The sequence below is a fragment of the Trichechus manatus genome, unplaced genomic scaffold (assembly GCF_000243295.1).
Source record: "Trichechus manatus latirostris isolate Lorelei unplaced genomic scaffold, TriManLat1.0 scaffold00019, whole genome shotgun sequence".
NCBI lineage: Eukaryota > Metazoa > Chordata > Mammalia > Sirenia > Trichechidae > Trichechus > Trichechus manatus.
In genome coordinates, this window is record NW_004443955.1 from 1,154,128 (window position 1) to 1,174,070 (window position 19,943).

A 19,943-nucleotide genomic window follows, 5' to 3' on the forward strand; every position below is an offset into this window, starting at 1 on the left:
TGCTTCTGCCTAGAGCGCCATTTTGCCGGAACTCTCTTTCTGTATGATTTTGAACGTCGTTGGAGTGAACATTAAATTGAATCTCAGTTGAATAAGTTAAGACTTCTTAGTTAGGAAGATTCCTTATGCTTTCATTAGCAGAAAAGAGCATATGGGTCCTGGAGGTGAGTGCCCCCTTTCGGACCTGCCAAGGTCGTGTCCAGGCTCCCAGAGCTGGTGAACTGGCTGGAAGCATCATACTTCACACGCGTCCTTCTTGGACATGGCCTTGGGGCCATGCTTGTTTTCATTAAGGATGGCTTCCTTGTCTTCCTCTCCAGTGACTTCCCTGGATTTCTGAGCTAAACTGTATTTCATAGGAAAGATATCTAATGAATGGCTGTTTGTGGATAATTAAGTGCTGTTTTAATTCATTTAATAATATTTCAAAGATAAAGGAAAACTTACGTGTATGGAGACGCAAAGGTGTTCCCAGGGAAAGTGTCCTTAGCAGTGATTAATTTGCGAACCTCACTGTCGGTAATGCCAGAGCAGGCATACATTTGCATCACATAACAGGCAAATTTATTTTCCATTATTTGGGTTTTCATCAACCAACGGAAAAAGGAAGAAAATAGATTATGAAATACCATTAACTTTGAAATTAATTTTTCAAAAAAAATTTACATATAAAATGAATACTTAATATGTGATTCAGAGGAGTAATAAAAAAATAGTACTAGACTTTGGGACAGTAAAAAGAGTCAAACCTGGCAAATTATCAGCCTTCTCTGAGGACTAGGGCAAAAGTTATAGGAATTTACGAGGGAAGTTCTTCCCACTTACTGTACCACATTTCCCCTAGAGTCTTTAGGGAGGACTCTGTTGGTGGAATTTCCAGCATTAAACAGGCTGGTAGGGAAGATATCCAGGGTCCTCCATCTCACCACGTGGGTAACTTATTCCCCTACCCTGCCTGGTGAGCATGATTCTGCAATGCTCTAGGATCCCATGTTCTCCCATGGTCCTTACACCTCCCAGCAGGGTGACTTGGATCTATTTCTCCCCCTTTGCCAGTTACATTTGCTCTTTTATGCTTGTTATCAGGAGACTCACCAGTGGCAAACACAACTGTTCAACTCTCTTTTGGCCAACTCTCTTCTCCACACCACTTGAAAAGCCTCTTTGGGGAGCCATGTCGCCCTGCGCTCTGAGTGGCACTTTACGGATCAGAGGATGGCTTTTCCTTGTGTGATCCATACACTGTAGTGAGTGCCAGAATGTCCTTCCACTGTTCCTTGCGTGTCCTTTGTGTTGTGGTGCATGCCAGGATATCCTTCTGCTGCTTCCCTGTATGCCCTATGCATGGTGTGTGCCAGGATGTCCTTCTACTGCTCTGCCACTTCCGATTCCTCCACTACATCAGGTGACAACTTTGATGGTGTTTCTCTGCTGGTTCTTCCCGCTCTACCTCTCTGGTTGCTTCTTCTTTGTCTATTCTGCAGGATTTTCTGCCTTCACACTCCTCTTCAGAGAAATTAATTTGGCTTGAACCACTGTGTACAACTCAGCTGACTATTTTGACTTGTCATAGAGCTAGTCTGAGAGCATCGTTCCTAGAAGACGATGTTGCTGGACCATGGTGCCCACAACTGCATCACTGTAAATATATGGAAAGTACATGGCTATGAATGTCCCCATCTGATTCCAGTGCATCCTTTTTTGGTTGTTTTGAACAAAAAGTATTTAAATGCCTCAACATTTGGGTACTTATGCCATCAAATGAAGACAATGTGGAAACTTAGGAAGAAAATGACTGTGTGTAGCAGGCAAAAAAAGAAAACAGGCTTAGAGGGACAAGATAGAACCACCACACTTGTCTTAGTCATCTATGCTGCTATAACAAAAATACCGCAAGTGGATAGTTTTAACAAAGAGAAGTTTATTTCCTTACAGTAAAGTAGGCTAAAAGTCCAAATTCAAGGCATCAGCTCCAGGGTAGGGCTTTTTCTCTCTGTCAGCCTTCTTCTGTTCAGTGTTCCCCCAGACTAGGAGCTTCTCTGCACAGGGACCCCAGTCTAAAGGACGCTCTCTGCTCCCGGCACTGCTTTTTTGATGGTATGAGGTCCCCCTGTCTCTCTGCTCACTTCTGTCTTTTATATCTCAAGACATTGCCTCAGGATACAATCTAATCTTGTAGACTGAGTCCTGCCTTACTAACATAACTGCCTTCCAGCCTCCCTCATTAACATCATAGAGGCAGGATTTGCAACTTATAGGAAAACCACACAATACCAGGAATCATGGTCTGGCCAAATTGATACACACATTTTTTGGAGGACATAATTCAATCCATGACAACACTATAGGAAGGAAAATGTTGTCTGAAAGCATTGCACGGCTGTAAATGAATTGTAACTAAACCAAACCCATTGCCGTTGAGTAGATTCCGACTCATAGTGACCCTATAGGACAGTGTAGAACTGCCCCATCGGGCTTCCAAGGAGCACTTGGTGGATTCAAACTGCCAGCTTTTGGTTAGCAGCCGAACTCTTAACCACTAGGGGGGTTTTATTACTGAGAATGGCTGAGAAGCGTAGTCTTCTAGGAAATTACAGAAGTGGGTAAAGCAGTACACTGTAGGAATCATCACCATATAGAAAGAAAAGGCTGACTGAAAGCTTTGCATTGCTGTAAATGAAAAACCAAAACCCATTGCCATCAAGTTGATTCTGACTTATAGCAACCCTATAGGACAGAGTAAAACTGCCCCATAGGGTTTCCAAAGAGTGGCTGGTGGATTCGAATTGCCCACCTTTTGGTTAGCAGCCATAACTCTTAACCACTGTGCCACCGGGGCTCCATAAATGAATAAGGGGAGGGTTGGGGTGGTTATGACTGAGAATGGCTGAAGAGAGCACTCTTCTAGGAAATTACAGAGGTAGGTAAAGCAGTAGAACACCCATGTGCCTGAGAATCCTAGGGGAAAACATTTGCATCCCACTAAGCCCTCACCTCCACCCCTCGTCTGTCAGTTTGCTGTACTGTGGTGACTTGCGTGTTGCTATGATACTGGAAGCTATGCCACTGGCATTTCACATACCAGCAGGGTCACCCATGGTGGACAGGTTTCAGCAGAACTTCCAGACTAAGACAGACTGGGAAGAAGGAGCCGGCTATCTACTTCTGAAAAAATTGGCCAGTGAAAACCTTATGGATAGCAGTGAAACATTGTCTAATGAGCTCCTCAAGATATGACTGGGGAAGAGTTGCCTTCTCAAAGTAGAGTCGACCTTAATGACATAGATGGAATAAGCTTTCGTGACCTTCATTTGCTGATGTGGCATGACTCAAAATGAGAGGAAACAATGTATAAGGAAGACTAAAGAAGAATTGATGCCTTTGACGAGATCGGGCGCGTTCAGGGTGGTATGGCCGTAGACAGAATTGATGCCTTTGAATTATGATGTTGTTGAAGAATACTGAATATACCATGGACAGCCAGAAGATTCAACAAATCTCTCTTGGAAGAAGTACAGCCAGAATGCTCCTTAGATGAGAAAGTCTCATGTACTTTGGACATGTTATCAGGAGGGCCCAGTCCCTGGAAAAGGACATCAGGCTTGGTAAAGTAGAGCATCAGTGGAAGAAAACGAAGGCCCTCAAGGAGATGGATTGACACAGTGGCTGCAGCGATGGCTCACATATAGCAATGACTGTGAGGTTGGCACAGGACCGGGCAGTGTTTCATACTGTTGTACATTGGGTCACTATGAGTTGGAACCAACTTGACAGCATCTAACAACAACAAGCACTCAACTACTAGCCACAAGGTTGTTGGTTCAAGCCCACCCAGATGCACTTTGGAAGACAGGCCTGTGATTTGCTTCCAAAAGGTAAGCCATGAAAACCGTATGAAGCAGTTCTACTCTGCGCACGTGGGGTCACCATGAGTCAGAACGACTCAAGGGCAACTAACAACAACAGCGCAGTACATCTGCCTGTTTCTTTCTTAAAGTTTTCAGTTTGGATTTTTTCATTTTGCTTTTATCTTACTTCATAAATCTGCCCATTACTGCACTGGTAGAAACCATATACTTTTGCTCAGTGCTGCATTATTTTGTTATGGAGGCACTCCCAGGACGCCTGAGTCCTTTTTTTCCTTTAATTTACTCATCAGTTTTTTCCTCACTTGCTCTACCATATCTAATGGGGCAACACTTTATAGTTATTACGTTCCAGTGGGCCCCTTTGTCCAAAAAAATTAACAATTGTATTTCATGACTGAATTGTTGTAAAGACAAATACATTAATATTAAATTTTAAATGATTTTATTTAACCTAAGAGTTCATTTTTTCTTTTTGCTTCTGATTTTTTCTTTTTGCTTCTGATTTTAGAAAAAAATTAAAACATTTCAAGGATCCCTGAAAGTATTTTGAAGCTTTTATCAACCAGATATTTAGGGTATGAGTTCTATAGACAAACACAAAGTCCAAGGTAACACCTTCAGAACTACCAGAAAAGTGGTGACTTCTTACACAATTTAAAACATTCCAAGCCCCATCTCTCTGTAAGTTTCCCTTCTTCACTATCTACCTGTGAATGAGTTCCTCTAGCTCCATCCTTGTTTTCAAGGACAACCATTTGATGTGCGAGAGATGAAGAAGTTCAGGTTATTGCATGTCATTGGCAAGCCCTAAAGCCTGATGCAAGTTTATTGATCATGATTTCTAGTTGGGTTGTATTGTTGGAAATAGTAAAGTTATTTCAGATTTTTTTCTAGAGATGAGGGGAAAAATAACTAAATTTTAATAAGCAATAGTTCATATAGTTAACTTCTTGCAGCCAAGGTCTTCGAAGGTGTCTTTCTGACCCCCACTTAGTGCTACTTGAGGTCCTCACTAACGTCCCCAGTGCACTGTGCTGTGCTTGCCACTGTGTCTGATTCCCCTCTGTGGCAGCTGGATGCTTGGAGCCTATGGGAAAGGGTCACATCCTACCAGCCGGTCATCTTTACCAGGGCAGGCACGAAACGAATGAGAGAATCAAATCTAACTGCTTCTGCCTCTGCAGATTTATCCCTTGGAATATCAACCTAACTGTGGTTTTCCCAGCCCCAAAGGCAGGCTGGGTACAGGCACGGGGCTGGGGGGGAAAAGGGGGAGGAGGTGGAAGGGCCCTGCCGGCAGTCAGTGTCAGCCCCGGGACCCCTTGGCACCCCGGATGGCTGTCCTTCCCTGGTGGAGGACAACCTTTCAACATCCAAGGTGGGGAGCTAAGCTGGGTGTTTCCGCATGTTTTCCTCTTAGTCTTTTCGATCCATTCATTGTGGGGAATGTGTCAGCACGTGGTGGCAGCAAACTGAGTCAAGGTAGGAATCAGATGGAATCTGTTTTCCTCCTAAAGTTGCTTGTAAGAATTAGTTTTTCAACTTGGAAGAAAAAACAAACCTTAAGCTTTTCAAAATCCTAGATGGGGCACATTCTCTCCAAGCCTGGGTGCAGGCACCCCCCTCACCTTGGTACCCCCCTACGTCTGCCTCAGCTTGCCCTGTCGCTTGTACTGTCTCACCCCTTTTTGCACTTACAGGGCCTGGACTTTGCAGGATTCACAGCACACATGTTTGTGGGGATCTGCCTCGTCCTCCTGGTCTCCTTCCCCTTCCTCCGACTCCTGTACTGGAACAAAAAGCTTTACAACAAAGAGCCCAGCGAGATCGTGGGTGAGTATCAGCCCCTCTTCACTCTTCCTCAGAGCTCACTGCCATAACCTTATGTTTCCGGGGCAAGTTCTCACAGAAAGGCGGGAGGAGTCACTGCCCTCAGAACATTGGGAGGTGTGGGCTGTTGGGATGCTGCGCACTCTGTCCACAGTGCGTTTGGGAGTTTAAATTCATGAGCCATGTCTCTGCAGTTCTCTATCAAGTGAGATGGGGGAAGTGATGGCCCCTCTATCAATTGAAATACCATGGCATCATAAAAACACAGCCTACAATGCAAATAACACCTCTACTATAGCTGTCTAGTATCTTGTAGTAGTTTGAGCATTAAATGTGCTTACAAAATTGGTAACATAATCCTGTCCTTGTCAATCAAAAGCACTTTGTGGAGGCACCAGCCAGCAAGAGGAATTGCAACGATCTTATTGCTTTGTATTTTCCTCATAAACATTTAAGTAGACATTTTACCGAGAAGAGTATTGATTCAGCTACATTAGGAGAACTAGATTAGCTGGGAAACGGTGGCCACTCTTGTGGAGGTCCAGATGTGGGTGCTGTGAGGGTTGCCAGCTGCGTCTGGATTGGCTGACGCAGGTGATGAGATGCTTTTCCTCTCTCTGGAACTTGGTGTGGAGTGGCTGACTGGTGTCCTCAGCAATCCTGAGAATCTATAGAGCTCATAGATTTTATTTTTATCTCTCTCATCCCATGTTGTTCTTCTAACCTTGTGTTTTACAGTTTTTCTTTATTTTTAATAAGATAATCAAATTCCAGTTCAGTCTGAATAGATGGAGAGTTGAGTATGTTCTTGTCAACTCTCAGATTGTCAGGAGGTGATTATGTGAGATTTTCCTTCCTTTCATGTGTGACTTTCACCTTATTCAGAGTTTGAGTATTTTTGTTCTAGTTATGAAAACATTATTTAGTCCGTGCTACCAGAAAAATGGGATGGTAAGCAAAACTTGCTATTTTAGGCAGTATTTAATGATCAAATACACAAAAAATTGGACTGCCCTTGTGGATATAAAGGAGTCCCTGTGTGGCTCAAATGATTAATACACTGGGCTGCTAACCAAAAGATTGGTGGGAAAGGTTGGTGGTTCGAGTCCACCCAGGTCTGAGTCCATCCAGAGATGCCACAGAAGAAAGGCCTGGCAATCTGCTTCTGAAAAATCAGCCACTGGAAACCCTGTGGAGTATAGTTCTACTCTGACACGCATGGGTTGCCTTGAGTAGGAATCACTGAATGGCAATTTGTTGTTTTTTTCTAATTTTTTCTTTTTCTGTGTGTGTAGAAGGAAAAATGGTACTTTTTAAAAAAAAATTTTTAAATTGTACTTCAGGTAAAGGTTTATAGAACAAATAGATTCTCATGAAACAGTAGTACACATATTGTTTTACGACATTGGTTAACAACCCCACAACATGTCAACCCTCTCCCTTCTTGACCTTTTTTTTTCTCTTTTTTTTGGTGAAAATATACATAGCCAAAGATACACCATTTCAAAAATTTCTACATGCACAGTTCAGTGACATCGACTACACTCTTACAGTTGGGCTGCTATTCTCACTTTAGATGAAGGTTTACAGAACAAAATAGTTTCTCATTAAACAGTTACTACACATGTTGCCCTATGAGGTTAACAACCTCACAACACATCAACCCTATCCTTACTCAACCTTGGGTTCCCTATCACCAGCTTCCTTGTCCCCTTCTGTGAATCTGGAAAAGTTTGTGGTCTCTAGTAAAAAACTAATAAAGTTCAGACCTCCTGAAATATTTTTAAAATAACAGTTTATTTGTTGAAGATTTCCCTCTGTCATTCCTACACTGACCCAAAGGGAAACTCATGTACACGGGATAGCTGTTATGAGAGAGAATCCAGACTCTCAGGAAGAGAAGCCTTTGATAGACAAAAATTAGAAGCTGGGCACTTCAGCTATGAAGCTTTCCTTCACATTAATTTCTTAATGTCACCTCAGTTAATCTCAGCATGAAGCCGGGTTTCCATCAGCAGCCTCTCAGGAAGTGTTTAGAGCCTGCCTCCCATTCAAGTCACCTAGTTCTGAAAAAGATGCCGAGGTCACAGAAACAGAAATTGCTGAAGCTACCTACATTGACCCCAGGGAGGATGTAGCAGGGGGCCATTTCTCTCCTTAATCTTTGATTCTGAAATACCTTGAAATGTGTGTTGGGAGAGCTTTGTGAACCAGCTGCATATCCGACAGGTCCGCTGCTGGCTGGCACCTAGATGGGCTTAATTGCTGCCTTTATTCCTGGTGTCTCTCAGGCACTCTAGAGTAGCATATTTGGGAGAGGTCAGCTCAGTGGCCTCATGTGGAGACTTCCTTTCATGAATTTTAGAAGATTTGTTCAACCCTGCCTCAAACAAAGGATTGGAGCCTTAGGGTTTCACCTTGAAATCTTATCTGCAGCACTTTGGGGTGAAAGTGATTTCTGGGCACTGGGATGAGTTATTGCCAGAAGTGGGGACTGACTTGTTGTGGGACCAGTGCTTAGAGAGTGCTCTGTCCTAGCTGGACCTAAGACCTAGCTGGTGTGTTCTCTCTGGCGTCACTCACTGCCCCTGGCTGCCATGCCTTTGTCTGCATTGGGGAAAGTAGATAAAAAATAAACCAAACGTGAATAAAATATATTAAAATATAGAGAACCCGTGGCTGCTAATATACCAAGACATGCATGGTCCCTCTGGTGACCGTGAGCAGTGTCTTCATCTACTGAACTTTCTCTGCCTTGGAATTCAACTTATTGAGCTCATTACTTGCCCTTGACTCTGTCAGTGCAAAGCCTCCCTTACCCTGCATGTTTATGAAGGAAGGAGCAGGTCTTTGATCTTTGCACAGAGCCCTGGCAGCATCTCTGTGGGTGCCAGAAGGCAGGCTTCTGAAAAAGCTTATGAGAAGTGCACATCTGGTGGGAGAGCTCACCCATCTGCAGAAGAAACCGCCACAAGCAATACCCTGCAAGTGGGTGGCTGCAGCATGTGAAGAAGAAAGCCCCATCCTTGTCTGGATGACTGGGACCCTGGGGGAGAGTGCCTGACCTTCAGGGGAATTCATCTAAGCCTGTAGGTTCATCAGTGTACCCCAATATACTCCATTAGTAGAAAGGATGTGTTAAGAGAAGAGGGAAGGTCATACTCCAATTTAGAAAGATGACCGAAGAGCCATGCTTTTTCCAGTAGGTCTTCTTCACTGGCCAGGATCCTCATCCTGGTTGTAGCCCCTCCTTTGTGCACCGCAGTGTTATTCCCCATTGAATAGACTTTGTCTTCCTTCTTTGACTGTGAGTTTATTGATGACTAGAATAGTACCTTCCTTGTTTTTGTCTCCTCCATGATGAGCACTATGTTATACAAATCATAAGCCTCTTCGAAATGCATGTAGAGCTGAGTAAATGGAAGTTCTGTGGTCCCCATGGTCAGCTTGTCCCCTAGTGACAATGAGTGCATCAGGCCATTAGGATTATCCAGGGAAATCTCCTTCGCTCTGAGTCCATGCTTAGCAAGCAACCGTTTTAGTGTTGTTTTCTAACTAGATTTGCCTACGAGAAAACAAAAAAAACCCATTGCTGATGAGTTGATTCCAACTCATGGCGACCCAGTGTGTTACAGAGTAGAACTGCGTTTTATTGGCTTTAATCTTTACAGAAGCAAATCTCCAGGCCTTTCTTCTGTGGTGGTGCTGGATGGACTTGAACCACCAACCACTTGTGTCACCCAGGGAACTTAGATTTGCCTATAGGGAGAGAAAATATTAACTGTGTATGCAAGTAGTTCGATTTCCAGGCTTATTCTAGTACTTAACATAGTAGATTGATGGGCTCTCTGGTGTATACATCAGCCTCTTGTGAGTTTGCACAGTGTGGTCATTCTATTTGAGCCCATTATGCATGCCTAATGAAGTATGAGCCCTTGATTCATGGAATTACATTGCTTGCTTTCACCTTGTGAGGCCCAAGCCATTTGATTCTAAATTGTGTAAAAACAAATGTTTTTCTCTCCTGGAATTTTGTTGTTTATGTTTCCTTAGGTCTATAGATAAATAAATAAAAGCATCAGATCTTGTATATGAATAGCCTGTGTTTTATTTACCAATTCTATCTTTAAGGTAATGAGGCTCTTGATGTGACTGTCTGTGAAATGTTGCTCTAGATAAATCTCTGCGACACATTTTCCCCATGGCGATTCTCCTATTGCTGGTCTTTGGGATACTGTCTTAGTTTACCTAGTGCTGCTATAACAGAAATACCACAAGTGGCTGGCTTTAGCAAGAGAAATTTATTTCCTCACAGTAAAGTAGGCTAAAAGTCCAAATTCAGGGTGTCAGCTCCAGGGGAAGGCTTTCTCTCTCTGTCAGCTCTGGAGAAAGTTCCTTCTCATCAATCTTCCTCTGGACTAGGAGCTTCTCCACACAGGAACCCCGAGTGCAAAAGATGCACGCTGCTCACAGCACTGCTTTCTTGGTGGTATGAGGTCCCCGTCTCTCTGCTCGCTTCTCTCTTTTATATCTCCAAAGAAACCAGCTCAAGACACAGTCCAACCCTGTGGATTGAGTCCTGCCTCATCAATACAACTGCCTCATTAACATCACAGAGGCAGGATTTACAACACATAGGAAAATCACATCAGATGACAAAATGGTGGATAATCACAAAATACCGGGAATCATGGCCCAGCCAAATTGATACACACATTTTTTGGGGGGACACAGTTAAATCCATGACAGATACCTTGTGTGTTGCAAGAACTTACCTCCTTGTTTGCTCTTTCCACTGCCATCCACTCTTGCCTCCCTAATATACAACACCTAATACCTCCATAGGTGGGAACTGAGTAGATGCTATTTGTCAAATGCCTCTAAATTGGACCACTAAATATCTCTTCTTGTCTAGACTTCACTCTGGCATCAACTGCCAGAATTTCACAGAGTTAGAGGAGAGGATGGTTAATAGTACAAATTTTGGTTAGGTACTTCCTTTATCATTAGATTAGTATGGAGCATTTGCAAAACAGCATAAAAACCAAAACCAAATGCATTGATTGCCATCATGTTAATTCTGACTTACAGCCACCCTATAGGACAGAGTAGAACTGCCCCATAGGGTTTCTAAGGCTTTAATCTTTACGGAGGCAGACTGCCACATCTTTCTCCCATGGAGCAGCTGATGGGTTCGAACCACCACCCTTTTGGTGAGCAGTTGAGCACTTAACCACTGTGCCACCAGGGCTCCTTAAAACAGTATTACTAAGGTAAAATTGACATACATTAAACTGCACATATTTTAAGTATAGGATTTGATACTTTTTGTATATACACCCGTGAAACCATCACCACAATCTAGATAATGAACACATTCACCACTCCCAAAAGCTTCCTTTTGTCTTTTTGTAATCTCTCCCTCCCACCCCTCTCTGATATACCCTTGACAACCACTGATATATTTTCCATCTTATAGATTAGTTAATATTTTACAGAGTATTATATTAATGAAATCATATAGTATTACTCTGCTTTGTCTGACTTCTTACACTCAGCATAATTATTTTGAGATTGATTCATGTTGTGGTATGTACCACTAGTTAATCCTTTTTTACCAGTGAGTAATATTCCACTGTATGGATATACAACAATTTGTTTATCTATTTACCTGTTGATGAATACGTGAGTTATTTTCAGTTTTTGGCTATTACAAATAAAGCCGTTATCAAACATTTGTGTAAAAATCTTTGCATGGAATGTGATTTCTTTTCTTATGAGTAAATATATATAAGTTATGTTTAATTTGTTAAGAAGCTGCCAAACTGATTGCCAGAACAAATGAAAAGTAGCTGTATTATTTTATATTCCCACCAGCAGTGTTTGAAAGTTCCAGTTTCTCCACACTCTTGTCATCCCTTGTTATTGTCAGTCTTCTTAATTTTAGCCATTCTAATGGGGGTATATTGATATCTCAGTGTGGCTTTAATTTGCATTCCCTAATGACTAATGATGTTGAGCATCTTTTCTTGTGCTTATTTGACATCCACGTGTTCTTTGGTGAAATATGTATTAAAATCTTCTGCCCATTTGTTCAGCGGGAGGCAGAGGTGGTGGTGGAGGGGGGTTATTTCCTTATTATTGAATTTTGATACTTCTTTATGTATTCTGGATACAGTCCTTTATCACACATAAGATGTGCAGATATTTTCTTTCATGCTTTGGCTCATCTTTTCACCGTCCTAACAATGGTTTTCAAAGAGCAGAAGTTTTTAATTTTGATGACATTCAGCCCATCATTTTTTTTTGAGTTATTCTTTTGCTATAGTATGTAAGAAATCTTTTCCAAACCCAAGGTTATAAAAAGTTTTTTTGGAGGTGGGGCCAAGACAGTGGAGTAGTCAGACTCTTCCAGTGGACCCTCTTACAACAAAGACCAGAAAAAACAAGTGATTAGATTATATATGGTAATCTGGGAGCCCTGAACATCAAAGGAAGAGTTGAGGAACCTGACTGAGTGGCAGAGGGAGGAAGAGATGGTTTGGAACTAGCAAGGAGTTGCCAGACCTGACGTGATGAGAGCCTGAGACCTGCAGGCCTGAGCACCTCACGGGTGAGCGGTGAGGTGGGCAAGCAGCAGTGCTCAGGAGGCACGTTTTCTGCACTGGGAGAGACCCAGTGACAGAGAGTCTGCATGGCCACCCAAAACTAGTGAGAAGCAGCCCACATAGGTACTTGCATGCAGCTTACCGTGCAGATTAAAGACAACCCACTTAGGGAAAAACCTCTCTCCCATTTACTTCCCTGCTCCCTGCTCTGCACTGGGTCCCAGAGGCTTCAGCAATTGCCAAGTCCCCTGGGCCGGAAGTAGGATCTGTCACATGCCTGGAGCCATTCTCCCTGCCTTGGAGAGTGAAAAATGAACAAACGGGAAAGAATAAACTGCCAGCTCTTCTAAGCCAAGAATCCAGGGTAGGCACAGCTCCTCTGGCTAGGCACAGGCATGGGGGATCCAAGGACTTTGGGTGCCTCTCCCTGCATAGACTTTTGTGGGCCCATCTCAACAGCATAAGCCCTCATTACCACAGTACAACAGGGTATATACTGGAACCCTAACTTCAACTGTTTCAGCTGTGAGATGGCAGGTTCTTGAGATTCGACACTGCTTTACCCATTAAGCAGGGTCTTTGCCTACCCATGTCAGGGGCCTGAGGACTGGTGGCTCCACCCATGCCACCTAGCCACCTGCAATAAGGGCTCATTAATAAGAGGTGCCCCCCCGGTCCTTACAGCCAACAGCATTAGGTGCTCATAGTCTGGCTGTAAAACCCATCCACCTATGCACTGCAGGGAACTGGGATGTGCCTTCCTGCTGGGCACTCAGGGGCTGCCGTCAGCCCCCTGCCTTGCTCAGAGTGTGTCCCCCTGCTGCAGCCAGACACCTGTGCTTACACCAATCACCCATGCCTGTCTGGGACTGTGGGTGAAAGCCTGCACCACACACTAGGTAGCTATCTACCTGGGCACCTGAGCTGAATCCATACAGGAGGAGTGGGTGGACTCCTGAGCTCACATACCTAGTAACAGATCTAACCACCTGGTGACAGGACATTGGAACTTCAAAGGTGCCAATAATCAAACTAGCTCATAGGAGCAGCATATTTGGGCAATCAAAACAAAACAAGAAGCTAGGACACAGTAAGCAAACATAAAATAAATAAATACAATAACTTATTGATGGCTCAGAGACAACAGTCAATATCAAATCACATAAAGAGTCAATCCATGATAGCTCCAGCAAGCTCTCAAAATAAAGAGTCTAGAAATTTTCCAGAGGAGGAAAATTTCTTGGAATTACCAGAGACAGAAAACAAAATATTAATATACAGAACTCTTCAAGAAATCAGGAAGGAAATTAAGCAAAATGCAGAACACGCAATAGAGGAATTTAAGAAGATTAAAGAAAGTGTAATGACAAATTTAACAGGCTTCAAGAATCCATAGAGAGACAGCAATCAAAAACCCAAAAGATTAACAATAAAATTTCAGAATTAGACTACTCAATAAAAAGTCATAGGAGCAGAATTGGGGCAATTGAAGTCAGAATTAGTGAGACTGAAGATAAAGCACTTGGCACCAACTTATTTGATGAAAAATCAGATAAAAGGATTAAAAAAATTGAAAAAACCCTAAGAATTATGTGGGACTCTATCAAGAGGAATATCTATGAGTGATTGGAGTACCAGAACGGGGGGATAACAGAAAATACAGAGAGAATTCTTGAAGATTTGCTGGCAGAAAACTTCCCTGATATCAGGAAGGGTGACAAGATATCTATCCAAGATGCTCATTGAACCCCACATAAGGTAGATCCCAAAAGAAAGTCACCAAGATATATTATAATCAAACTTGCTAAAACCAAAGCTAAAGAGAGAATTTGAAGAGCAGCTAGGGATAAAAGAAAACTCATCTACAAAGGAGAGTCAATAAGAATAACCTCGGACTACTCAGCAGAAACCATACAGGCAAGAAGGCAATGGGATGACATATATAAAGCCTTGAAGGAAAAAAAGTGCCAGCCAAGAATTATATATCCAGCAAAACTGTATCTCAAATCTGATGGCAAAATTGGGGCATTTTCAAATAAACAGAAGTTTAGGGAATTTGCAAAAAACAAACCAAAATTACAAGAAATGCTAAAGGGAGTCCTACGGTTAGAAAATAAGTAACATCAGATAACAACCCAAGACTAGAACACAGACAGAGCAACCAGATATCAACCCAGATAGGGAAGACACAAAAGTAAATCAAAGCAAAAATGCTGAAAATAGGGAAACAGATGTCAATACGTAAAAGATGACAACATTAAAACAAAGAACAGGGACTTAAAAAATGTAGACACAGATTTTTCATATGGAGAGGAAGTCAAGGCATTATAAAGAAATAAAAGACTGTTATGAACTTAGAAAAATAGGGGTAAATATTAAGGTAACCACCAAGGAAACTAACAATCCTACAACTCAAAATAAAAAACTAGAAACATATAAAGACTCAGCAAACACAAGATCAACAACAATGAAAAAGATGAAAAGAAAATACATAAAGTAAAACAACTCAGCATAGAAAATTAAATGGAACAAAGAAACTGTGAACAACACACAAAAAGGACATCAAAATGATGGCACTGAACTCATACCTGTCAATAATTACACTGAATGTAAATGGACTAAATGCACCAATAAAGAGACAGAGAGTGGCAGATTGGATAAAAAAACACAATCCATTTATTCTGCCTACAAGAGACACACCTTAGACTTAAAGACACAAACAAACTAAAACTCAAAGGGTGGAAAAAATATATCAAGCAAACAACACTCAAAAAAGAGCAGGAGTGGCAATATTAATCTCTGACAAAATAGACTTTAAAGTAAAACCCACCACAAAGGATAAGGAAGGACACTATGTAATGATTAAAGGATCAGTACACCAGGAGGACATAACTGTAATAAATATTTATGCACCCAATGCCAGGGCTCCAAAATACATAAAACTAACTCTAACAACACTGAAAAGAGAGATAGACAGCTCCACAATTCTAGTAGGAGATTTCAACACGCCACTTTCGGTGAAGGACAGAACATCCAGAAAGAAGCTCACCAAAGACACGGAAGAGCTAAATGCTACAGTCAACCAACTTGATCTCATAGACATATACTGAACACTCCACCCTACAGCAGCCAAGTATACTTTCTTTTCCAAAGCACATGGAACATTCTCCAGAACAGACCACATATTAGGCCATAAAGCAAGCCTTACCAAAATCCAAAGCATCAGAATATTACAAAGCATCTTTTCTGACCATAAAGCCATAAAAGTGGAAATCAACAACACAAAAAGCAAGGAAAAAAAATCAAACACATGGAAACTGAACAACACCTTTCTCAAAAACTACTGGGTTATAGAAGAAATTAAGGATGGAATAAAGAAATTCATAGAATCAAATGAGAATGAAAACACATCCTACCAGAACCTTTGGGACACAGCAGAAGCAGTGCTAAGAGGTCAGTTTATAGAATAAATGCACACATCCAAAAAGAAGAAAGGGCCGTAACCAAAACATTAACCCTACAAATGGAACAAGTAGAAAAGAACATCAAAAGAAGCCCTCAGGTGCCAGAAGAAAGGAAATAATAAGAATTAGAGTAGAATTAAATGAAATAGAGAATAGAAAAACAATCGAAAGAGTTAACAAGACCAAGCTGGTTTTTTGAAAAGATCAACAAAATTGATAAACCATTGACCAAACTGACAAAGGAAAAGCAGTAGAGGAAGCAGATAACCCATTTCAGAAATGTGATGGGTGATATCACAACAGACCCAACTGAAATTAAAAGAATCATAACAGAATACTATGAAAAATTGTACTCTAACAAGTTTGAAAACCAAGAAGAAATGGAGAAATTTCTAGAAACTCACTACCTACCTAAACTACCACTAACAGAGTTATAACAACTAAATAACCCATAACAAGAAGAGATTGAAAAGGTAATTTAAAAACTCCCAACAAAAAAAAAACCCTGGTCTGGATGGCTTCACTGGAGAAATTCTACTCAACTTTCAGAGAAGAGTTAACACCACTACTACTAAAGGTATTTCAGAGCATAGAAAAGGATAGAATACTCCCAAACTCATTCTATGAAGCCAGCATAACCCTGATACCAAAACCAGGTAAAGACACCACAAAAAAAGAAAATTACAGACCCATACCCTCATGAACATTGACGCAAAAATCCTCAACAAAATTCTAGCCAATAGAATTCAGCAATATATCAAAAAAATAATTCACCATGATCAAGTGGGATTTATACCAGGTATGCAGGGATGGTTCAACATTAGAAAAACAATCAATGTAATCCATTACATAAATAAAACAAAAGACAAGAACCACATGATCTTATCAATCGATGGGGAAAAGGCATTTGACAAAGTCCAACACCCATTCTTGATAAAAACTCTCAATAAAATAAAAGTTTTTTTTCCCTATGTTTTCTTCTAGAAGTTTTATAGCTTTGGTTTGTATATTTAGGTCTGTGGTTCATTTTGGATTACTATTTGTACCTGGTCCAGGATATGGATTGACATTCATTGCTTGTGTGCATGTGGATATCTAATTGTTCCACACCATTTGTTGAAAAGATTATCCTTTCTCTTCTGATTTGCCTTTGAATCATTGTCAAAAATTAGTTGTTCATAAATATGTGAGTCTATTTCTGGACTCTATATTCTTCCATTGATCTGTTTGTCTGCCTTGATGTCAGTACTGCATTGTCTTAATTACTGTGGCTACCTAATAGGTATTAAAGTCAGGTAATATTTGTCCACTAATTTTGTTCTCCTTTTTCAAAGTTGTTTTGGTCATCCTAGCTACTTTGAATTTTCATATGAATGAGCTAGTCAATTTCTACAAAAAAAGTCTGCTGAGATTTTTATTGGATTTACACTGACTCTACAGGTCAATTTGGGTAGAGCTAGAATCTTAAAAATTTTGAGTGTTTTTGACCCATGAATGAGATATCTCTCTCCATATATTTAGGTCTTCTTTAATTTACCTCAGCAGTGCTTTGTAGTTTTCATTTTAAATGGCTTGTGCATCTATTATCAAGTTTATCTTTATGTATTTCATATTTTTGATGCTATGGTGTTTTTTAATTTCAATTTCTAACTTTTATTGTTATATATAGAAAAAAATTGATTTCTGTATATTGACCTTATATCTTGCAATGTTGCAAAACTCCTTATGCGTTCTAATAGCTGTGTTATTGATTCAATTGGATTTTATACATAGATGATCATGTCGTCTGTGAGTAAAGACAGAACTACTTCTTCCTTTCTAAGTTTATGACTTTTATATCTTCCTCTTGCTTTATTACACTGGCTGGAGCTTCTAGTATAAGGTTGACTAGAAGTGGTGAGAGCAGACATACTTGCTTTGTTCTTGATCTGAGTGAGAAAGTATTTAGTTTTTCACTATTAATTATGATATCAGATGTAGGGTTTTAGTTGATGCTTTTTATCACATTGAGGGAGTTCCCTTCTTTTCTTAATTTGCTGAATTTTTTTGTATTAGGAATGTATATTTGATTTTATCAAACGATTTTCCTGCATCTATTGGGATGATCATAAAAATTTTATTTTTAATTAATTAATATTGTAAATCACATCGATTGATTTTTCAAATGCTAAACTAATTTTGCATTCCTATGGTAAACCCCAGTTGGTCATAGTACTTTACCTATTTCATCTATTGTTGTATTGCATTTGATCTGCTAAAGTTTTCCGTAAAATTTTTGTAACTATGTTCATTAGTGATATGTAGTTTTCTTTCTTGTAAAAAAAAATGTGATCATGTCATTAGCTTAGTTTAAATTAAGATGTCTTTGTGTTATATTAAGATCAAGCCCAAGTTCAGAGAAAGGCTTCTAATATCATGTGTGGTCTGCACCCACTTATCTACCCAGCCTCTCCTTCCCACTGCTTTCATTTTCCCCAATATGTGTTCACTTATTTTGGGGCCTTTGCATCTGCTGTTTGCTCTTCATGGGGCTCTCTTTCTCATCCTCCTTGTTAGCTTGGCTAGCTCCATGTTTCCCAAAGGCCTCATTGCAGGCATTTCATTCTCTGGGATTCTTCCTCTGAGACTCCTAAGTCTGAGCTAGATGGCCCTCCTCCAGACTCCCCTGGCAACCTGCGTCTCCTGTGAGAGAGCACATACCACAAGCAATGTCTTTGCCTGAGCGAGAAACTCAGGAAACAAGAAACTTGTGGTAATCAGTGAGGCAGAAGTGAGACATGAGGACACTCCTGGTCAGGGCCAGCATGGCCAAGCATGATGCTGAAGCTTGAAAGCAGGATCAGAGCCATGCTGGCACTCACCATTTCAGGGTCTCGAGTCTTCCCTGAAGAGCTTTCTTCTCTGGGCCATGGGACCACCAGATATTTTAAAGAAGGAAAATAGATGATAGATGAATAAATAGATAGGTAAGAGATGAATAGATGATAGAGAATAGATGATAGGTAGATAATAGATGGATAGATGATTGGTAGATAGGTAATAGATGGATAGTTGATTGATAGATTGATGACAGATGGATAGGTAGATAGATATAGACAGATAATTGATAGGTAGCTAGATAGATGATATATGGATAGATAGATGATTGATAGGTAGGTAGATGGATTATATATGGATAGATGATATATGAATAGATAGATGACTGATAGGTAGCTAGATAGATGATATATGGATAGATAGATGATATATACATAGATAGATGATTGATAGGTAGCTAGATAGGTAGATAAGTAGAGCAAGCATTGGTCAGACATGATTCCAGTGAATGGTTACTAAGGCGCAATCAGAATGCACAGTATGAGGGATGAAGGCCTGGAGAAGCTGTGACCTGAGGCAGGGACGAGTGGACATGGCGAGAACAGTGCAGTATACCCTGAACTGCCCTTATGGCTCGGTATTGCCCTGGGTCACGTTTATTTATGGCATGCCTTGTATCTCTTTCTGGCTTGTTAGAGGCCCACCATTACCATTTATCAATTTATTTTTCTCCTGTAGCATCTAGCATGGTATCATATAGTTATTATGTATTCAATAAAAGTTAATGCAGAAATGTAGAGGAGAATGCCATTGGCAAGACAAAAGTGACCATCCAGGTTTGTGTACCTGGGAGAAGAATGATGCTGTTGCAGAAATTAGTAAGGGAGAGAGTTTTGTGGGAGAAGGTGACATGGTTAACTGTGAGGGTGCAGCACAGGTCTATGGGGAAATCTCAAGGAGCCAGTTGGGACTATGGTTTTAGAGCCTGGGAGAGAAGAAAAAGTGGGCAATGACAGAGGAAGGGCAGGGGAAGCTGAGAGAGAGCATGTCGGGGTGAATTGCGAGCTCCACATGAAGGGAACTGCCTCCTTATCCCAGGCAAAATCTCAGTTAACTCTGTCATAGTTGATGATGTGTTTCAGTCTGCACTTAGGAAAACAGAAGTGCACGGCTTGAGCACAACTGGAAGAGCGTAGTCGATGTCACTGAACTGTGCATGTAGAAATTTTTGAAATGGTGTATCTTTGGCTATGTATATTTTCACCAAAAAAAAAAAAAAAAAGAAAGGTTGAGAAGGGAGAGGGTTGACGTGTTGTGGGGTTGTTTTAACCAATGTCATAAAACAATATGTGTAC

General features: G+C 40.9%; 1 protein-coding gene across 1 annotated transcript in view; it reads left to right on the top strand.

Moving 5' to 3' along the window:
- The window catches only part of OCA2 (OCA2 melanosomal transmembrane protein), a 209,404-nt gene that overhangs the window by 101,372 nt on the left and 88,089 nt on the right, over nt 1-19,943 (top strand). The window contains exon 17 of the mRNA XM_023727843.1: nt 5,570-5,702. Coding sequence (XP_023583611.1) covers nt 5,570-5,702 — 133 coding nt within the window. The remainder of the gene's footprint in view (nt 1-5,569; nt 5,703-19,943) is intronic.